At 46.9% G+C, this 18,148-nt stretch overlaps 1 protein-coding gene across 1 annotated transcript in view; it reads right to left on the reverse strand.

The window, feature by feature from the left end:
• Window positions 1-18,148, reverse strand: part of ERP44 (endoplasmic reticulum protein 44) — a 550,129-nt gene that overhangs the window by 274,480 nt on the left and 257,501 nt on the right. The window contains exon 6 of the mRNA XM_069620604.1: window positions 16,262-16,377. Within this exon, the coding sequence (XP_069476705.1) occupies window positions 16,262-16,377 (116 nt within the window). The remainder of the gene's footprint in view (window positions 1-16,261; window positions 16,378-18,148) is intronic.

Below are 18,148 nucleotides of genomic sequence, written 5' to 3' on the forward strand. Positions count from 1 at the left end.
AGAAATGAGCCATAGTCAAAAGAAAACCAGGAAAACGAATTCTACACAAGAAAGGGACGCCGAGTGTCAAATGAGTGATTTAGGAAGAAGTGATGCTGCAGCAGTCTGAATCATCAAGCAATGTAGTCATGAAGGAAGTCCATGTGCAGTGGCTGGAATTGAAGTTCAATATAAGCAGAGATCCGTGGAAGGTGAGGAGCCCATTGCTACTCCTCACTGTGCCCTGCAGAGCGGATATGAACAGAAGAGGTCGCCTAATTTGCAGCGGGTCAATATCTTACACAATCTAGCCCTACAAAGCCAGATTTGCGTGCTTCAGGGAGCGTTTACCCCAATATAACATATCACGTCACATGCACCAGTATAATCACCGTTTGAAGCTATTGAAGAGAGAACGAAAATAAAGAAATAGACTATACCATATATAGGGTTTGAAGAAAATGCAACCACGTTTGAGGCAGAAGTAAACTGTAGAATGAAGGTTCTGTGGGTACTTTAACGCATTGTGTTATATACCGTGTTTGAGGGCTGCCATCTGCAGGTCTTAAAGATGCTGAAACACCTCCTTAGCTCACGGGTACTAGTTGTGGCAAACCTTGATAGATTTTAAGAAAAATGTAATTCGAACCAACTTGACAATACAAGGTTCTTGTGGGGACAAGCACTACATCCTTCTTGAAAAAATGCACTTTGGGTGCTGACAGTCATGTCAATGGGGACCCATGGGTTTAAAACTGGATTTAAGTCACATGGAAAAACATTGCCCATAAATAGCACACACAAAGTATGTCTTCAAATGTTTACCATTGTTGCCCCACTAAGTAACAGATCTAAAGGAGCAGGTGCCCCCCCCAAAAAAGTCTTATTTTATTATCAATTCCACGAATGCATTGTGTATAATGTATGTTATAAGGGTGTGCATTTCTTAAAATGATCTAGTGCAGTATCTTTGCATATCTCTAGCTAACATTGTGCATATACAGCAATTCCCTTTTTATTCATACTAATGAAAAGTAAATGCAAATATGTTTGAGATGACACCCAATTTGGTCGAAAGCCATACTTTACAAGACTATTATGTTCAAATTATCTTAAAAGAGTGGTCCATAAACCTATAGAATAGTGGCCTTTTTGAAAAATCAATTAAGTCTTTTTAAGTCTTTTTGAGTGACAAAGTGGTCAGAACTAGGCACACAAATTGCGATGGTCAACCACATGCCAGATTATTTGAAAGCAGGCAGTGCCACACATTTTCTTGACAACTGGTAAGTCAGTTCAAGTTAGTTGCACAACGGTGTTCATACTAAGGCATGAAGGTTTTTGAGAAATCTCCATCAAAAGGGTCCATTTAGCCTATATTGTGTTTCTGTGTTCACAGCAGTAATGCCATATCGGTAGACATTTACTTTATAAACGTGAAAACAATAAGGGAGACTTGCAGAGATCAGCCGCATACTATACGCTTCCCCAAGTGGGGATTTCATTTCTTTATTCACTGGTAGCTGGTCAATAAGTTACAAGGAATTATTTGGAAGTGCAAAGGGCCAAAACATGTCAAAGGTAGAGTCAGCCTAAAAATATTAATCGTTTGATAAAAGGTTCTTTTATTGGGGTGGAAGCAGGGCCATTTGGCCAGTTCTGCTCAAAGTTCCTCCACGCACACAATCAGTTGCATCTTTGCTATGGTTCCTGCACTCTAAACCTCACACAGGCGGTTTCAAAGCTCTCAAAAATGTGTTGGGAGAGGAAAGGAAGACAGTTTAAAGAAGCAGGTTTCAAGTGGGCCAGGAGTAATGACCCAAGATCCAGGGCCTTTCAAATCGTCTGCATCCACAAAATCGGTTTTGGGATTGCTATGTGTACTCTGCCCTCAGTGACTTTCATACATAAGCTGCCTCAATGCTCTCAATTGTCCTGGAAACAAATTATGAAAATACAAAGCATTTGGGTCATTGTTAATAAGTTGCATGTGATGGGAATCAAAACAGGGCTCCCTCTCGAAGTGTTAGGTGAGTACAGGTTGCAGTGCACTGCATGTGTTGTCTGCATTTTAAACGTAGCTGAAGAATATAGCCATCCCCTCGTTTTGGGGGCATAGTGGGGTGGTAACTCCCTACTAACCCGAGCCTAGACGAGACCTCAGGGCCGCTATCATACCAGGACGCTCCCCTAAGCGGGGGTGATAGCTATTCGCACACTGGGACTGTGCCCGGCATGAGAAAAAGTAAGAAAAAAATAAAATGCCCACAGGAAAATGGGATTGCGAAAAACAAGATGGCTGCTGCCACAGCGTATAAAAGAACGATTTCTATCACAGCCCGGCAGCAAGGAGCTGCAGTGCCTGGAACCCCAGCAGGTAAGTGGGTGGAGGTGAGGGGCCAGCCAGGGTTTGAGGATTAGTTGCAGAGAGAGGGAGGGGCAGGCCAAAGTTCTTGGCAGAGGGACCTGCAGCCGGGAAAGGGCTAAGATGGCTGATGAAACACAGGTGGGACACTGGCAGCATTGTATGTTTCGAGCCACCTAATTGGCGGAGTGAAACTTACCAGTTGAGAATGTGCATTAACCTATTGTACTGATGGGCTTTACCCACTTCCTCTGAGACCAGGGCACTAAATATCAATTATGCCATCCTTTGCTCCATTCAAAACCTCTACCACTCCAATTAAGCGGATAATCAGTTTCACGACGAGAAGCCAAACATCGGAGGTGTGTGCCATGTAAAAGGCTTTCAGAATCTGTGGCTTCTTTCCTGTGGGGTATATTGATATGGGCAGAGCTCCGTTTCATCACATGACACTATAGCTTTTCCTGCTGTTGACCGTTTATGATTTATTAAACCGTCTGCTCTCACAGGTGAGCACTTAGATGTGCTCTTGCTGTAGCACTACTTTTGCCATTTACTTACCGGCATGAGGTTCATGGCATAGTGCTGCATGTTATATCCTCAATTTGGTACAGAACAAGCACACCAAGAACAGTAGCTATATCTGCTACTGATAAGGGGGCATACGCTCCTACCTCATTGAATGTACCTACAATGTATATATGTACTTACTCCTTTATGCCTGTACATAACCTTATATTATCTGTATGTTGTTGTAACTTGCCTCTAACTCTGTACAATTGTAACCTAAGTAATGCGCCCAGATACCTGAGGGTTAGGTGAGCTATATAAATAAACAATTAAAATCAATATATATAGTGATTTCAAATGCAATTTTGAAAAACACTTATTTCACGCAGGAATTTTCTATCTAGACATCGTATAGGGGCGGGCAAAATTAAACAATTCAGGGGGGGAAATGTGTGCCCAATATAGAAATTCAAGCTCATTCATTTTGTTTCTGAAGGACTAATATATATATATATATATATAACGAAAAAGGAGAGGGGCACACTCCAGTTCCCTGCATAGTAAACCTTCTCAACCACTGGTGTTCTCCTCCTACCAGTTTCTGTACTCTTCACATCGTCAGGGAGGAAGTCTCAACTTGCAGCTCACAGCAAGTGCAGGTGTTAACAATCAATGATGATTCTATGTCAAGACCAGAGGCTCACATTATGTTTCTCTTTCTTTAATTAAATATTTAAAGGAAGCTCAGCAGCAAGATATTTTCTCAGTGCACAGAAAATATATAACCATAAGTTTAACATTTTAACAGTGAACTACATAATATGTCCTACAAGTCCAGAAATGACAAAAGACCTCATTTCCCAGAGGCTTGAGGAAAAGTTCAATACAAGGTCACCAACATGTGACCAGAATCCTCCAAAGAGCAAACATGTCCGCACATAAACAGTCTTGAATATGATGCCACTTCCTCTTTCGATGCTGCGAACTTGACAGATGGAAGATTTGAACTGAGGTCAACTTGTAGCAACAGGGAAGAGGAGCCATGAATTAGGTGGATGTGTTGGAAGACGCTGTCGAGAGAGATAATTGAAGTTAGTTCATGCGTATTACAACCTTAGTTACCTTAAAGGGGTGGTCTTCTCCTGCTGGAATCCCTTCTATGGGGTTGTGGCCTGCTGAGACAGCAGAGCGATATGTGTTCACTGTTCTGTCGCCAGACCCCTTTCCACTAAGGATGCTAGGAAATTAAGAATTTCCTCTTATAGGTGCCGAAACTGGATGTAAGCCTTTGTCCTGGCACCAGCTCCTCCAGGCTTTCCATGAATTAGAGTATCTTCTGAGAGTGGCTGGAGCCCAACTCTCTTCGATGAGGCTGACTGTCCTGGGAGACATGCCTGGAACTCTCGACCTTGACCTGAAATCCTCCAGGCTGCTAGGAACAGCGTTCGTTGGAGGAGAAGGGGGTGACGCTGCCTCGCAGGATTCAGCAGGAGATTCGGTAATTGGGGTAGAAGGATTGGAAAATCCGAAGAAAGTTCCAGAAGAACTGGATACCAGGTCTGAGAGGTCCAGACCGGGGCTATGAGAACCAATTCTGCTCGTTCCCGACGGGCCTTTGCCAGTTCACTGTTAAATGTTAAACCTATTGTTATATATTTTCTGTGCACCGAGAAAATATCTTGCTGCTGAGCTTCCTTTAAATATTTAATTAAAGAAAGAGAAGCATAATGCTCGCCTCCGTGTCTTTAATAGAATTAAAACTTTCTAGTAAGTTATTATGGAAAATCTTTGGTTTGCAATGCGAGATAGAGATAGAGATAGTTTCTTACCTGTAACTCCATTTCTCCAGCATTGGTATCTTTCATGGATTCACATGCTTAGAATATTCCCCGTCGTCAGACTGGGATCCTCGGTACACATATATAGCCTTTTCCTATAGGAAAACTTTCGACACTTTTGTGTCCTATCTACGTCCTTTTAGGACCCGCCTATGCATGCTCCGTAGGCCGTCCCAGTATAAGAGGACCGCCCCCGCGGCTCCCCTTCAGATTTCGGCCCCTCTAAAGTAGGAAGGGTTAAACTTATCACGCAAATACATTGCATTCCGGGGAGGTTGGCGGGCGCATGTGAATCCATGAAAGATACCAATGCTGGAGAAATGGAGTTACAGGTAAGAAACTATTCCCTTCTCCAGCATTGGATCTTTCATGGATTCACATGCTTAGTATAGATTGTATAGCAGTAACACCTGAGACGGCGGTGAGAATGTAATGTAATATACCCTCACCATAATACACAATGCATATGTACAGCAGGAATAAGTTTACTCATATAACCTTACCCACAAAGTATACTGTCATCAAAAAGTAGAAAACAGACTCTCCACAGCGTGGAGCTTACCTTACTGAAACAGATGGCGCAGGACAGCTCTTCCCATCTGCACCTCGTCCGCATGCTGCCTGGCAAGGCAGTAGTGGCGGGTAAACGTGTGGGGCACTGACCATGCCGCAGCCTGGCATATATCAGTTAGCGGAATTCCTACCCATAATGCTGCTGAGGAGGACGTTGATCTTGTAGAATGGGCTCTAGGATGCCCTTGCAGCGGCCTTCCGGCCTTGAAGTGGCAAAACGCAATCGTCGATGAGACCCATCGAGCCAATCCTTGTTTAGAGATCGCTTTTCCCCTCGACGACGGACCATATGCGATGAACAGTTGTCGAGTAGACCTGAGTTCCTGTGTACGATGTAGGTAAAATTTCAGAGCCCTCTTAACGTCGAAGGTATGAAGAGCTTTTTCTGCTGCCGATGATGGGGTAGCGAAGAAAGTAGGTAGCACAATGGACGAGTGTTTGTGATACACTGTCGGAACTTTTGGGACGAACGTAGGATTAGTTGCCAGGACCACCTTGTCCTAAGTATGGAGGGTCTACGACCAGCGCTTGCAGTTCCGAGATTCTCCTAGCTGATGTGATAGCAATTAAGAAAGCCAACTTCCACGATATAAATTTCATGTCCGACGTGGCCATAGGCTCAAAAGGCGGTTTCATTAAGTCTGCCAACACTGTGTTGAGACTCCAAGTTGGAGGGAAACGTTTTACCGGGGGAAAAGTTCGAAATAAACCCCTCATGAAGTGTTTCACAAGCCTGTCGCTGAATAGAGGAGACGACGGTCTCTTCCTCGTGAACCTCGAGATGGCCGCCAGGTGCACCTTTATTGAAGTGAAGGATAAACCCCTCTCCGCCAAGAGAAGCAGGTAAGGTAGAACTTGTTCCGGCGTCACCGTCAACGGTTGTAGGCCTTGCTGTCCTCGACACCATTCACAGAACCTCCGCCACTTACAGGTTTAAGATTTGTTGGTAGAAGGGGCTCGAGCCGCCTGCAGAATTTTTTGACAATCCTCCGAAACGTCTAACGCACCGAACTCCGAAAATTCAGGAGCCATGCTGCAAGGTTGAGACTGTCCGGGTCGTGATGCCACACCGTGCCTTTGTCCCGGGATAGTAGGTTCGGGACTCTCGGAAACGCTATTGGATGTTCCAGCGACAGGTGGAGCAGGTCGGAGAACCACGGTTGCCGCGGCCAGTACGGTGCCACTAGAATTACCCGGCAACTGTATCTGCGCATCCACTGTATTGTCCTCCGTATGAGGGGGAACGGAGGAAAAGCATAAAGGAACATGTCCGTCCATGGGAAGGAGAATGCCTCCCCCATGGAACCCTCCTGAGGCCATCTGCTTGCGAATTGCTCGCATTTCTTGTTGTCCTTGGTTGCGAAAGCGTCCAGAGGGGGGTGACCCCATTTCTCGAACACTGTCATCAGCTGAACTGTGTCCATTTCCCATTCGTGTATCTGGGCCATGCTTCTGCTGAGGGAATCTGCTTGCGAATTCCTCACTCCCGGGAGATGGTGAGCCACGATGGAAATCTCGTGCTTTAATGCCTAATGCCATGTTTTCTGGGCCTCCATGGAAAGTGTTTTTGATCGCGTCCCTCCTTGTTTTCTCAAATAAAACATGGCCGTCGTATTGTCGGTCAGTACTCGTACTCGCAATCCCTTGATGTGTGGTAGGAATGCCTTCAAGGCCCATCGTACTGCTCTGAGCTCTAACACGTTTATGTGTAGGAGTGACTCCGTTGGAGACCAGCGACCTTGCGTTTGAAGAGTACCCATGTGAGCTCCCCATCCGGTCAGGGACGCATCCGTGACTATGGTTCGCTGAAACTCCGGTTCCTGTAGGGGTACACCGTTGTTCAGATTGTGGAAACTCTGCCACCACTGAAGGGTCCGAAGCAGCTTGTCGTCGTCGATGGTTATCTTGTCTGACCACGATCCTTGGGCCTGCGTCCATCGGTCCGCGAGGAATTCCTGGACTGGCCTCATGAATAGGCGACAGTTTGCCACTAGATGGATGCAGGATGCTATGGCCCCTAGGACCGAAACGTATTACCTCAATGAGAGCCTGTTGGTTTGTCGTAATCGGCTCGCCAGCTGATTGAGTTTTGAGGTTCTGTCGAGAGAAGGCTTCACTAGCCCTAACTGGGTCTCGAACTGTGCCCCCAGGAACACCAACGTTCTCGATTGCTGCAGAGAGGATTTTTCAAAGTTTATGGCAAATCCCAGCTGTTGTAGAAGCTGCATGGTGGCTTGCAAACTTGTGTTGGTCGACGCTGGGGAGGATCCCCTTACCAGCCAGTCGTCGAGGTATGGGTATACGTGGTGGCCTTGCTTCCTTAGCTAGGCCGCTACTGGGGCCAGGCATTTTGTGAACGTTCTGGGGGAGGTCTTGAGCCCAAAGGGAAGAACCGTGAACTGGTAGGGAGTCCGCCCTATTACAAATCTCAGGAATTTCCTGTGTTTCCGACACATTGGAATATGGAAGTACGCGTCCTGTAAATCCAGGGACGCTAGAAAATCCCCTTCTTGAACGGCGCGGATCACTTCCTGCAGCGTGAGCATTTTGAATTTTAGGCTCTTTAAAGACTTGTTGAGATCGCGTAAGTCTAAAATGGGACGCCATTTGCCGTTCGGCTTTTTTACGACGAAGTATCTTGAGTAGACTCCTTGACCTCTCTGTGATGCTGGAACTAATTCTATCACGCCCTTTGCTAACATGAGAGTTACCTCTTGTTGCAGTATCCTCAGATGGGAATGAGCGGTGAACGCAGGTGGAATGTGCGGAGGGCTGTGCTTGAATTGTAGAGCGTGCCTGTTCCTTATAGTGTCCAGCACCCATTGATCCATCATTATTCGTTCCCATTCGTCGACATATGCCGACACTCTTCCCCCCCCCAGAACGGTGTGTTGTCTGTCACTGCTGATCTTTATTTTGCTTGTCTCTTCCTGGACGTCTGGAAGTTCTGGCGTCGGTTTGCCGTTTGGGAAGCACGCCTGTATCCCTGGGAGGGGTACGCCGACCTGCCAAAGGATCTGTCTCCAGACGCAGAGAATCTGGAATTACCTGAAGCCCCTCGAAAGGGACGAAAAGACTTGTAGCTTCGGCCACTCTGGAGGGCACCAAATGAACGTGCCGTGTCCGAGTCCTCTTTCATTCCCTTTAGGGCCTCGTTTACCTTCTCTCCGAATAGAAGGTCTCCCTCAAAAGGCATATCTAAAACTTTGTATTGTACCTCTGGTCTGAAGTAGGTACACTCAAGCCATGACTGTCGTCGTAATACGACCCCATTATTGACTTGCTTGAAGCCTGACTCAGCAAGGTCCACCGCAATGTTTATTGCGTGATTGGAGGCTTCCTCACCCTCTCGGACAAGTAACATCGCTGCCTTCCTATGCTATTCCGGAAGATGATCCAGCAACGGCGCTAGCCTGTGCCACATCTCTCTGTCGTATCTGGCTACAATAGCCAGAGAGTTTGCGGCCTTTACTGTGGTTGCTCCCACGGAGAGCACTTTTTTGCCAAAGGCATCCTGGCGTCTTGCTTCGTTTTCAGGCGGAGTCGTGCACTTGTGCTGGGCCTTCGCCTTCCTCGCCGCTGCCGCCGACACCACCGATTCCGGCGTTGGTTGGGAGGATAAACACTTGGGGGTAGACTCTGGAGCCTTAAACTTTTTCTCGAGGTGTCCTTTCACTGCCGGCTCCGAAAAGGGGTGACACATTGTCTGCAACCCCTCCTTCCACACGTGGTCTAGTATTGGTATTGAGAACACCAACCTCCTTCTCTTACCCATGTGGTCAAACAAAAAACAGTCCTTTTTCTGTTCTTCCTGGGACAAACCAAATTCCTTACACGCCTTCTCCATCATAGAATGGAATGATGCAATGTTGTCCGAAGGGGACGGGTGAGCTGGGCTTCTTGGGGTTTCTAACTCCACCTCTGACTCCCAGGTTGGAACCCTCGAGGGGGATGATGAGATATCCGATATAGCTCCCCTGCCAGACTCCGAATCTGGCAGCTCACCTTCCTCTTGGGGTGCCAGTGCTGAGATTGGCGTGCGTAATTGCGTCGGACGGGACGGGCCCGGCTCGTCGACGGGTGACTGTGGCAGGTTTGCCTGAGGTAGTCTCTGGTCCAACGACTGTACCAAAGACTGAAGCGTGGACAGAATTTCCAAAGACAAAACAGATTGAGGATTGAGAAGAGGGGCAGATACCGGTACACCGGATCCCCTCGTCGACGACTTGTCAACCACTCGTAGCCCTAGGTCTGCCGGGCCGGCTATTCTCCCGCTCTCGTCCTCCCCAGAGGACAGCGACACAGCCTGTTCTTGCAGTAAAGTATACGGGGGGGTTGGATCAAAAACTTCAGGCCTCCAGGCTTCCTGTAGAACCCCCGTTGACGAGGCCACCGTCGCAATCGTTGACGGTGGATACCACATGCGTCAGTGGCAGGGTGGCCGATGACTGGACCGCCGTCGACGACGGTGACTTAGCAGGTGGTTTAGGCGGTCCCGCCTTTCCCACACTTGGCCTGCCCTTACTCGACTCTCGACTCGAAGTCGATCTATGGTGATCGACCGAGGAGGATTTCGGCCTTTCCTCGTCATACTTTTTTGATGAAGATGACGATTTTTTCGACGAGGACTCTCTAGCTGAATGACTCCGAGATGACTCTTTTTCCGTCGGTCGAGATTTCTTCGCCGGTGGTTCCGACGAGGCAGCGCGGTGTGATGTTTTCGCCGATTGTGTGGAGCCTACCTCCGAAGGGGGGTATGCCCCCGCTCCATCATTCAGCCATGCCACTAGCCGACGATTTCGGTCTTTAAGGGTCTTTTGAGAAAACCCTTTGCATATGTCGCAGTTATCAGCCGAATGATGAGGGTGGAGGCAGTATATACAATCCATATGTCCGTCCCCCTCGTAAACTTTTTTCAAGCCGCACGTCGCGCATGGACGGAACAGCGCTTTTCCTGCCATGGAGGAAAAATTTCCTCGAACTCCACCTCCAGTACACAACCTTGTACAAAATAGTAAGACGACGCGAGGAGATCCAACTACTTTGGAGACGGTTGAAATCTGAAGGGGAGCCACGGGGGCGGGCCTCTTTTACTGGGACGGCCTACGGAGCATGCGTAGGTGGGTCCTAAAAGGACGTAGATAGGACACAAAAGTGTCTATATATCTATATATATATATATATATCCAGAAATGAGACACAGAGCACTCATTTGGTTCTGAGCTTTTATTAAACACAAAAAGGTGGGTGTTGGAAAATGTTGCATGTCATTCATAACACACCTGTACAGGAGTGTTTCTTGGTGCGACAATGTAGTGAAGGGTAGACAGATGTAGGACAAAACAAACAATTTTACTAGGCCTTGTGTCATTCAGATTGTGCAAGGTAGAGCAGATGGGGGCATGAGGGAGTGAAGTGGCAAAAACGCAGTAAGTGCTGCCAGGATGGTGGCTCAAGTAACTGCAGGGAGACCGCGGGCTGTTGGTTTGCAAATACAGTCCCCTAAATGGGTGGGAGGCCCAGAGGCAGTGCAAGGGGATCCTGGTCATACAGGAGCCTGGTGCCCGTGAGGTTCAGTGGGTGACCAGGTAATCCTTAAGCCTCTGGGTCAGTGGTGCGTGGTACAAATGTAATAAGGTAAAGACAGGAGCATCAGCAGGGTGGAGAGAGAGAGAGAGAGAGAGCGAGAGAGAGAGAAAGCGGAAGCGAAGAGGAAGGTCTTGAGTTGCTTCTGGAACCTTTAGGTGGTCCTGCTCAAGTTAGAGGCAGGGAGGCTGTTCCAGAGGGAGGCCCCATCCAAGGACAGAGATCTACCCCCACTCTCTGCCTGGAGAAGCATCTGACCCTCAGAGTTGGAGGTGGATGAGCGGAGGGCTTGAGAAGGAAGATGCTTAGGAAGAGAGAGTTGGATGTAATGTGGTCCCTTGCCCAAGAAAGTCTTGTGGATGATGCAGAGGGTCTTCAGCTTGATCCTTGCAGCCACCGGGAGCAAGTGGAGAGGTTTCAGGTCTGGAGAGATACTATTCCTGGGCTTCAGGCCAATGACAAGTCTCGCAGTCCTGTTCTGGATGAGTTGCAAGGGGCGATGAGTAGAGGCAGGCAGATTTAGAAAGACTGTTGCTGTAGTCCAGCCTTGAGAAAACCAGGGCTATGGAGACAGTGAGCTTCTGGGGGAAAGTAAACAAAGGAAGAATACCTCTGAGGAGGTGCAGCTGGTAGTGTGACTTCTTACAGATGTCAGGAGAGGGTGGAGTTGAAAATCACCCCAAGATTCTTCGTCTCACAGCAAGGTGAGGGTAGAGGGCCCACTGTGGGTGGCCAGAGTGCAAGAGGGGAAAGCCGGAGCAGGGGTCCCAATGAGAAGGATCTCAAGTCTTACCTGTATTAAGGCAGAGATTGTTGGAGGCACACCATTCCTGAATCGCGGATAGACAGTCTGGTTTGAGCGAGAGAGCAGAAGAGGATGAGGGGAGGCTTAAGGGGAGCTAAGTGTTCTCTGCATAACACTGAAAGTTAGAACAGAAGGTAAATATCAGGTGGGCCAGAGGTGCCAAGTAATGGCTGAAGAGCCAGAGTGAGAGGTTAGAGCCCTGGGAACACAACATGTAGAGATCGAGGTGGTAGAGAGAAAGGACCCAAGTTGGACCTGGGAGGGTCGATTGGAGAGAAAGGAGGTAAACTAGCCTCACTGTCCCTACTCTTCCCTACCTCAGCCAAAACTAAGGGTATGTCTTATGTCAAGATGTCCAAAATAAAGCGTCATGTGTACGAAATCCTTTTTTAGCCCCACATTTTAAAGTAACTCCAAAGGTGCACAAATGTTCCAAGAAAGATGCAATTCCAACACAAACGTTTTAAATGAATAATGCTCACAGTTCCAGGGAATGGCTCCCTTTCCCAGGTCTCTTCACCACAACAGTTCAAGTGAACACCACAAGTTCCTTATAGCCACAGAGGACATCTCCCTCCTTTTGGCATTGCCATTCACGTATGGGGGAAATGGTCTCCCTTCTCCAGGTCTGTTCAAGAAACATCCAAACTCCTAAAGGCATGAATCATCCAACAACGCAGCTTGGATGCTAGTCCCAGCTTTACGGGATACCTGGTGTACTCCCCTGCCAGGTTCTTCTCCACATTCACTGTAACTTAATTCAAAGACTTGGCTTTGCCTTGTGTACTCACTTGCCGGGGCTTTTCTTATATAATTCCCTTTATGTAGAAACTTGACTTTGCCTGGTATACTCTCCTGCTAGAACTTTTTCATTCTTCATACAATGTTCACAAAAATACTTAGTGGAAGGTTCTCCACCGCGTCTGGTTTCTTGGGCCTGGCTGTCTTTTCTCACTTGGGATATCGTTCCCCAGGCCAGAGACAAGCCAGAGGTTAGCGGAAGGTTGCTTCGGGCAGTGTGTCCAGGAGGTGGTCCTCCTCTGATCTCCCTCTTGCTTTCCTTACCTCTCGGTGTTCTCGGTTTCACGGTACTCCTCTAGGCAGTGTCACTCCCAGCCATGCTGGTTGGGGTTTTCAAATGTCCGGCACCTATCAAATGCTCATAACTAGAGCGTGTCTTGTGCTTTTAACATTCATGTATCTTCATTGCTACATTTAGCCTCCCCGTCCCAGCGTTTACATACATATAGGAAGGACAGGGAGTTTTTGGTGTTTTACTCAAATATGTGAGTAAAACACCAAAAACTCCCTGTCCTTCCTATATGTATGTAAACGCTGGGACGAAGAGGCTAAATGTAGCAATGAAGATACATGAAGGTGTTGTGGGTATTGGAAGGGAACGATCACAGTAAGCCATAAATGATTGAGATATGGAGGGACTATCCCTAAAAAGGGAAATGGGGATATGCGTTCCAAAGAATTGCCCAGAAGCAGAGCTGCATTGCCTCTCTGCAAAGTGGTAGTGACCCTACACCTCTCTTGTTGAGGTAGTACATGGCCACTGTGTTGTATGTCATTATCAGGACATTCTTTACCTATACAGAGGGCAGCAAGTCCTTCAGCTCTAGTCTGATTGCCCTCAGAACCAACAGGCTGATGTGTAGTTTGGACTACGCTGAAGAGCAATGACCGCCGATTGTCAGAACGTTGGTATGTGCTCCCCACCCAGTGAGTGAGGCGTCCGTCACTACTGTCATCTCAGGCCATGGCTGCCAAAAAGATTCTCCCTTCAGAAGGTTTTCCTCGCAAGCTCACCACAGAAGATTCTGTGGGACTCTGCTTGGAAATTGAAGAGGGTCCGACATCCTGCCTGAGAATTGAGAACATGGACTCCTGAGAGCCCATTGGAGGGACCTCATTCTCAGGCTAGCCTCTTGCACCAGAAAAATGCAGGATGCCATGAGGCAGAGCAACCTCAAAAAATCAAAGGCTAGAAGACGCTGGGCACTCTGGAATTTGGCAACCATCTGCAGTGTTGAGCCCTCACCTCGGGTGGGGAGGCTTTTCCATAGGACGCATCCAGGACTGCTCAGATGAATTGGAGCCTTTGAGATGGTATCACGTGGGACTTCTTGTAATTGAGGGAGATGCCCAGTCTGTGGAGAGAGTAGCAGTTTACACTGAGATGTTCCAGGTCCCATTTGGGTGATCGAGACCTGATCAGTCAATCTCCCAGGTAGGGGTAGACTCTAATCCCCCTGTCCTGAGACTTGCTGCCACCACTGCCATCAGCTTGGTCGGAATCTCTCCAATTCAGCCGGTGAGGGCAATTTCATCAGGCAAGTAACCCGTCCAGGGAAGAAACTCTATGAAGATGGTGACCTGTGATGCCTTTTATACGTACGTCATGAAGACAATTGGGGAGAACCACTTCTAGATCGAAATCGCCTTTTAGCTTTCTTCCAACGAGGAGAGTCACCCCTCGACTCATCGGAGGATCACTTTTGACAGTCGTTGAAAGGGATTTATGTTACCTACCTGCAGCCAATTTCTCTTTACGTTTTGAGGGCTTTCACTGTCATCAATAGGCAGGGCGCACACACTGATGTGTTATGATCGGATCCCAAACACCACAAACACACCCGTTGGGGGTCCCGTAAGGGACATCTTCGCCCCACTGTTATAGCATTTCTTAACACACGACTTTGGAGTCAATGATGCTGAAGAAAGATGCCATATTTTGTAGCAAAACAGGTTTCACAAAGGAACTGAAGCGGGGCGATCTTCTGAAGCGATAGCTCTCGCGGTACAATGGAACTGAAGCCAACGGTCGCTGCGTGCGCCATATGTACCAGGGACAACATCAACATCGAGACTGAGGCCCTTGAGGGACATCCTGTCGACAGGCATTGACGCGCGGCACCCACTGTTGGAAAGATTTTCCAAAGCAGCGAAATCTGTATATGGATAGAGCAAAGCTGGATATGGACAGAGCAAAAGATGAGGAATACATGGGAGGACACAATCCATTTGAATGTGGGTTTACAACACATCAAAAACTTGTGAAAAAGAGCACAGTCCAGCATAATCAGTTGATTTAGAAATACATTCCACCACTGTAAACATCTGTCCACGCAGAAGCACTGACCCCAGAATAACAGAACTGCACGCCCTTTGCTAACATGGATGTGAGATTCATGAACTGTGCATGGTCCAGAATAAAAATAAACATAACTGATAACTTTTTATTTACATAGTGCTTGATACTCTGCTCCACAACACTTATGTATGTTACAGTGACCATTCTACCAGTACAAAATTGATCAACCATAGAAAAATGAAAAACTGAGTTTGCCCAGAGTAGTAGATTTCACATGCAACCTGGAAAATGACCACAGATATCTCCAGAACAAGTATGAATTGTCCGTTAGCCTTGATGCACATTCTTGCATCCGATTATAAAGTTGGCTGTAGAAAGGTGCTGTAGGACAGGTGCTGCAGAACGTGTTGTAGGTACTTTAGTTATGCTAATTACAATCAGTTTGATTTTATTTCTTGATCAAGACAGCCTTTGGCATGATCAGGGAGTGAGACGGGTAATGATCCTGTGCAGCATGGCAGCAATAGACCAGTCTCCTGGGAAATGTGATACTGCAGGGCAGCCTGCTCCATTTGATGGCCAATCTATCTACTCCATCCAAATGGAAATCCACTGATCCTCGCCAGCCCTGCACCTCCATGGCATGACTTACCTCTTCAAACAGCTTGCCGGCAAGTGTAATTAGGGACATTTTCTCTACTAATGTATGCAAAGAAAGCCCAAAGAAAGTGGACAACACTCAAACACCCAGTTTTCCCTCCACAATGAGATTTACTGTAGTCCAAATGTGGCATAGCCCAATCTGACAATATTGTTTGAAGCTCCTGCCACAACACTGGGACAGAAGCCCAGGCTCAATGGCGTTTGTCTGTACTTGAAACAGGAAAAACAGGATTTTGCATTGCAAGGGAAATTGGAGGAGCAAGTGTGCCTGCCTGGTTGAAGATGAGTGAAAGGAGTATTCATCCAATTATAGCATGTGCCTGACCCAGTCATGCACGGAGCCAGGCAAAAAAACGATTGGATGACTAGTCTACAGGAAAGTAACAGCAAACTACTATTATATCCTTACACAAAAACTCCAAAACCTACACTACAAAGGCATACTTTGGCCATAGTTAATTTTGCCAATTTTACACCAAAACTAAACAAGCTACATCTAAAAGATATTAAAAGACAATATCTTTTTCTAAAGTTTCACTAGATTCCATTCAGAAAATCATCTTGTTTTCCAAAAACGCATTTGTACACAATTACATGCTCGATAATGACACTTTTTTCCTGCAATTTATTCAAGTTTAATCACTCTGTACAGCTCTATATGTACAGTATTTATCTGCCATAATTCTGTTAAGATCCAATTAGAATGCTAGACAACAAATACGACCTCTGAACCCAATGATGATCCATTTTTAAATTCACTTAAAACAGATCATTGTTATGTCGAAGAATTAAGGCCATAGTTGTACAGCAGTAGAAAAATGCTAGCATGCTTAAAAACTTACCCAAAAGCAGCAAGGAAGACACAATCATCATGCAAAATATTTGCTACTCGTTCAAAGGTTCTGTAGTTGTCTGAATCTTCATTGTCAAAATAGCCAACAATAGTTCTTTTACTGTGCTGTAAAACAAAAGAAAAATGACTGACCCGTAAAACAATGGTTCTCTAGCATTGGTAATTTCCATTAATTCACATAAGTGGTTCAAGTAATACCTAGAATCGGTGAGCATCTGAGTTGTTCTAGATTTAGAAGCCCCTCTGCATCACTAGCAGCCATACTTTTATACTACGAACACACAGACGCAGTAACTTTCGCCCCAGGGCAACCTGCCATGTCAATCAACAGGACCACCTCCGATCCCAGAACACCTCATGCAGGAAAAAAACGGCCCACAGACTGGAACGACAAACCACATGAGACAGGAACTGTGCCCACTGATCAAAGGACTTCCAAGATCGTGCTGCACTCTTTGAAGCCGCATAGCTCCACGTCAGAGCTAATGACTAAATCACTAACTTGGGAAACAACCTATTAGGGACCATCTTAGAAACATTAAAGTATCTTGTGCATAAAAGGAGGCAGGAAAGTTTACTCCTTGGGAAGGCTGCTAAAGAATGATGTTCTGGCAGGACCACTGGTTCCATGTGTTAATATGCCCGCAAAAATATCACGATACAAAAATATTTCCATATTTTTGTGGCAATATTGACCCATGGACCCTGCGGGGGACACCCCCACAACCCCCGCTCCCACATAATATCCTCCCCAAAAATATCGCCTATGGCGAGACAAACAGCCATATGGATGGCGATATTTTTGGTGGGGATATTTTGTAGGGATTCCGGACCGCTGCCAGTACGAGGGCAGTACAAGCCTGAGAAGAGGAAGCACTGCTAAGCCCTGAAGGGAGAAGGCTGACCAGAATGGCACAACAGTCCCTCGGAGGTCCTAGAGGGAATTGGAGAAGTAAAGCCAAAGCTTTCCCGCCAGCGATCCCTGGGGAAGTACTGAGGCTGGTGGAAGAGAACACTTGTTGACTGAAATCAAGCCTGAATGGGGAGGTAGGGACCCACTAAAGTCAAAGTCCGGGATGGACCTATTGTGAATTCTGAAGCTCACAGTCCAGGATGGGCCCATTATTAATCCTGTAACCAAGGACCTGCTGAAATAACATTTGAGACAGACCTGATGCATGGACTGGAGAGACCACCTGCGAACCCTGAAGACCCAAGAGCGAGGAGAAGCCTACAAGGGAATAATACAAGGTCCCACAGGCCTGAAGAGAAGGCTCTGGGATGCAATGCCTGGGAGAGGTCCTAATACAGTTGGTGACAGCAGAGAGGCTGAAGGAAGACCCACTCAGTAACTCCTAAAGGAGCCTTACCAGGAACAGCAGTTTGTTTAATTTTTACTTATGGCTGTAAATGTGCAGGTTAGGAATGACATGCATTACTTACCGTAATAGCATTACTGATGATAGTATCTGCTTAGATTCACATGCTGTGCATATGGTCCGACATCCAGTGGTAACCGCGGAGTATTGCATCTCGTCTTTCGGGCACCGAAAGGGGACGTCAGCATAGGCATGTCTGTAAGACTATCCCTATCGTGACGTGTGCAGTACCCAAAATCCCTCATGCGCTGAGGTCCCTCCGATTGTATTTTTTCTGCCATGAGGGAGCTCAAGGCTATAGTGAGTGAGTACGTAAAGAGAGAAAGTAGTAAGAAGTCTATGTTCCTCCCCCCCCCCCCGAGCAGGGAGGGAGGTAGGTAGGTAGGGCGCATGTGAATCTAAGCAGATGCAATCATCAGAAATGCTATTACGGTAAGTAATGCATGTCTTCTGATGCTTGTTAATCTGCTTAGAATCACATGCTGTGCATAGACTAG

Source organism: Ambystoma mexicanum, chromosome 5q (genome assembly GCF_040938575.1).
Source record: "Ambystoma mexicanum isolate Mex_15411 chromosome 5q, UKY_AmexF1_1, whole genome shotgun sequence".
Taxonomy (NCBI): domain Eukaryota; kingdom Metazoa; phylum Chordata; class Amphibia; order Caudata; family Ambystomatidae; genus Ambystoma; species Ambystoma mexicanum.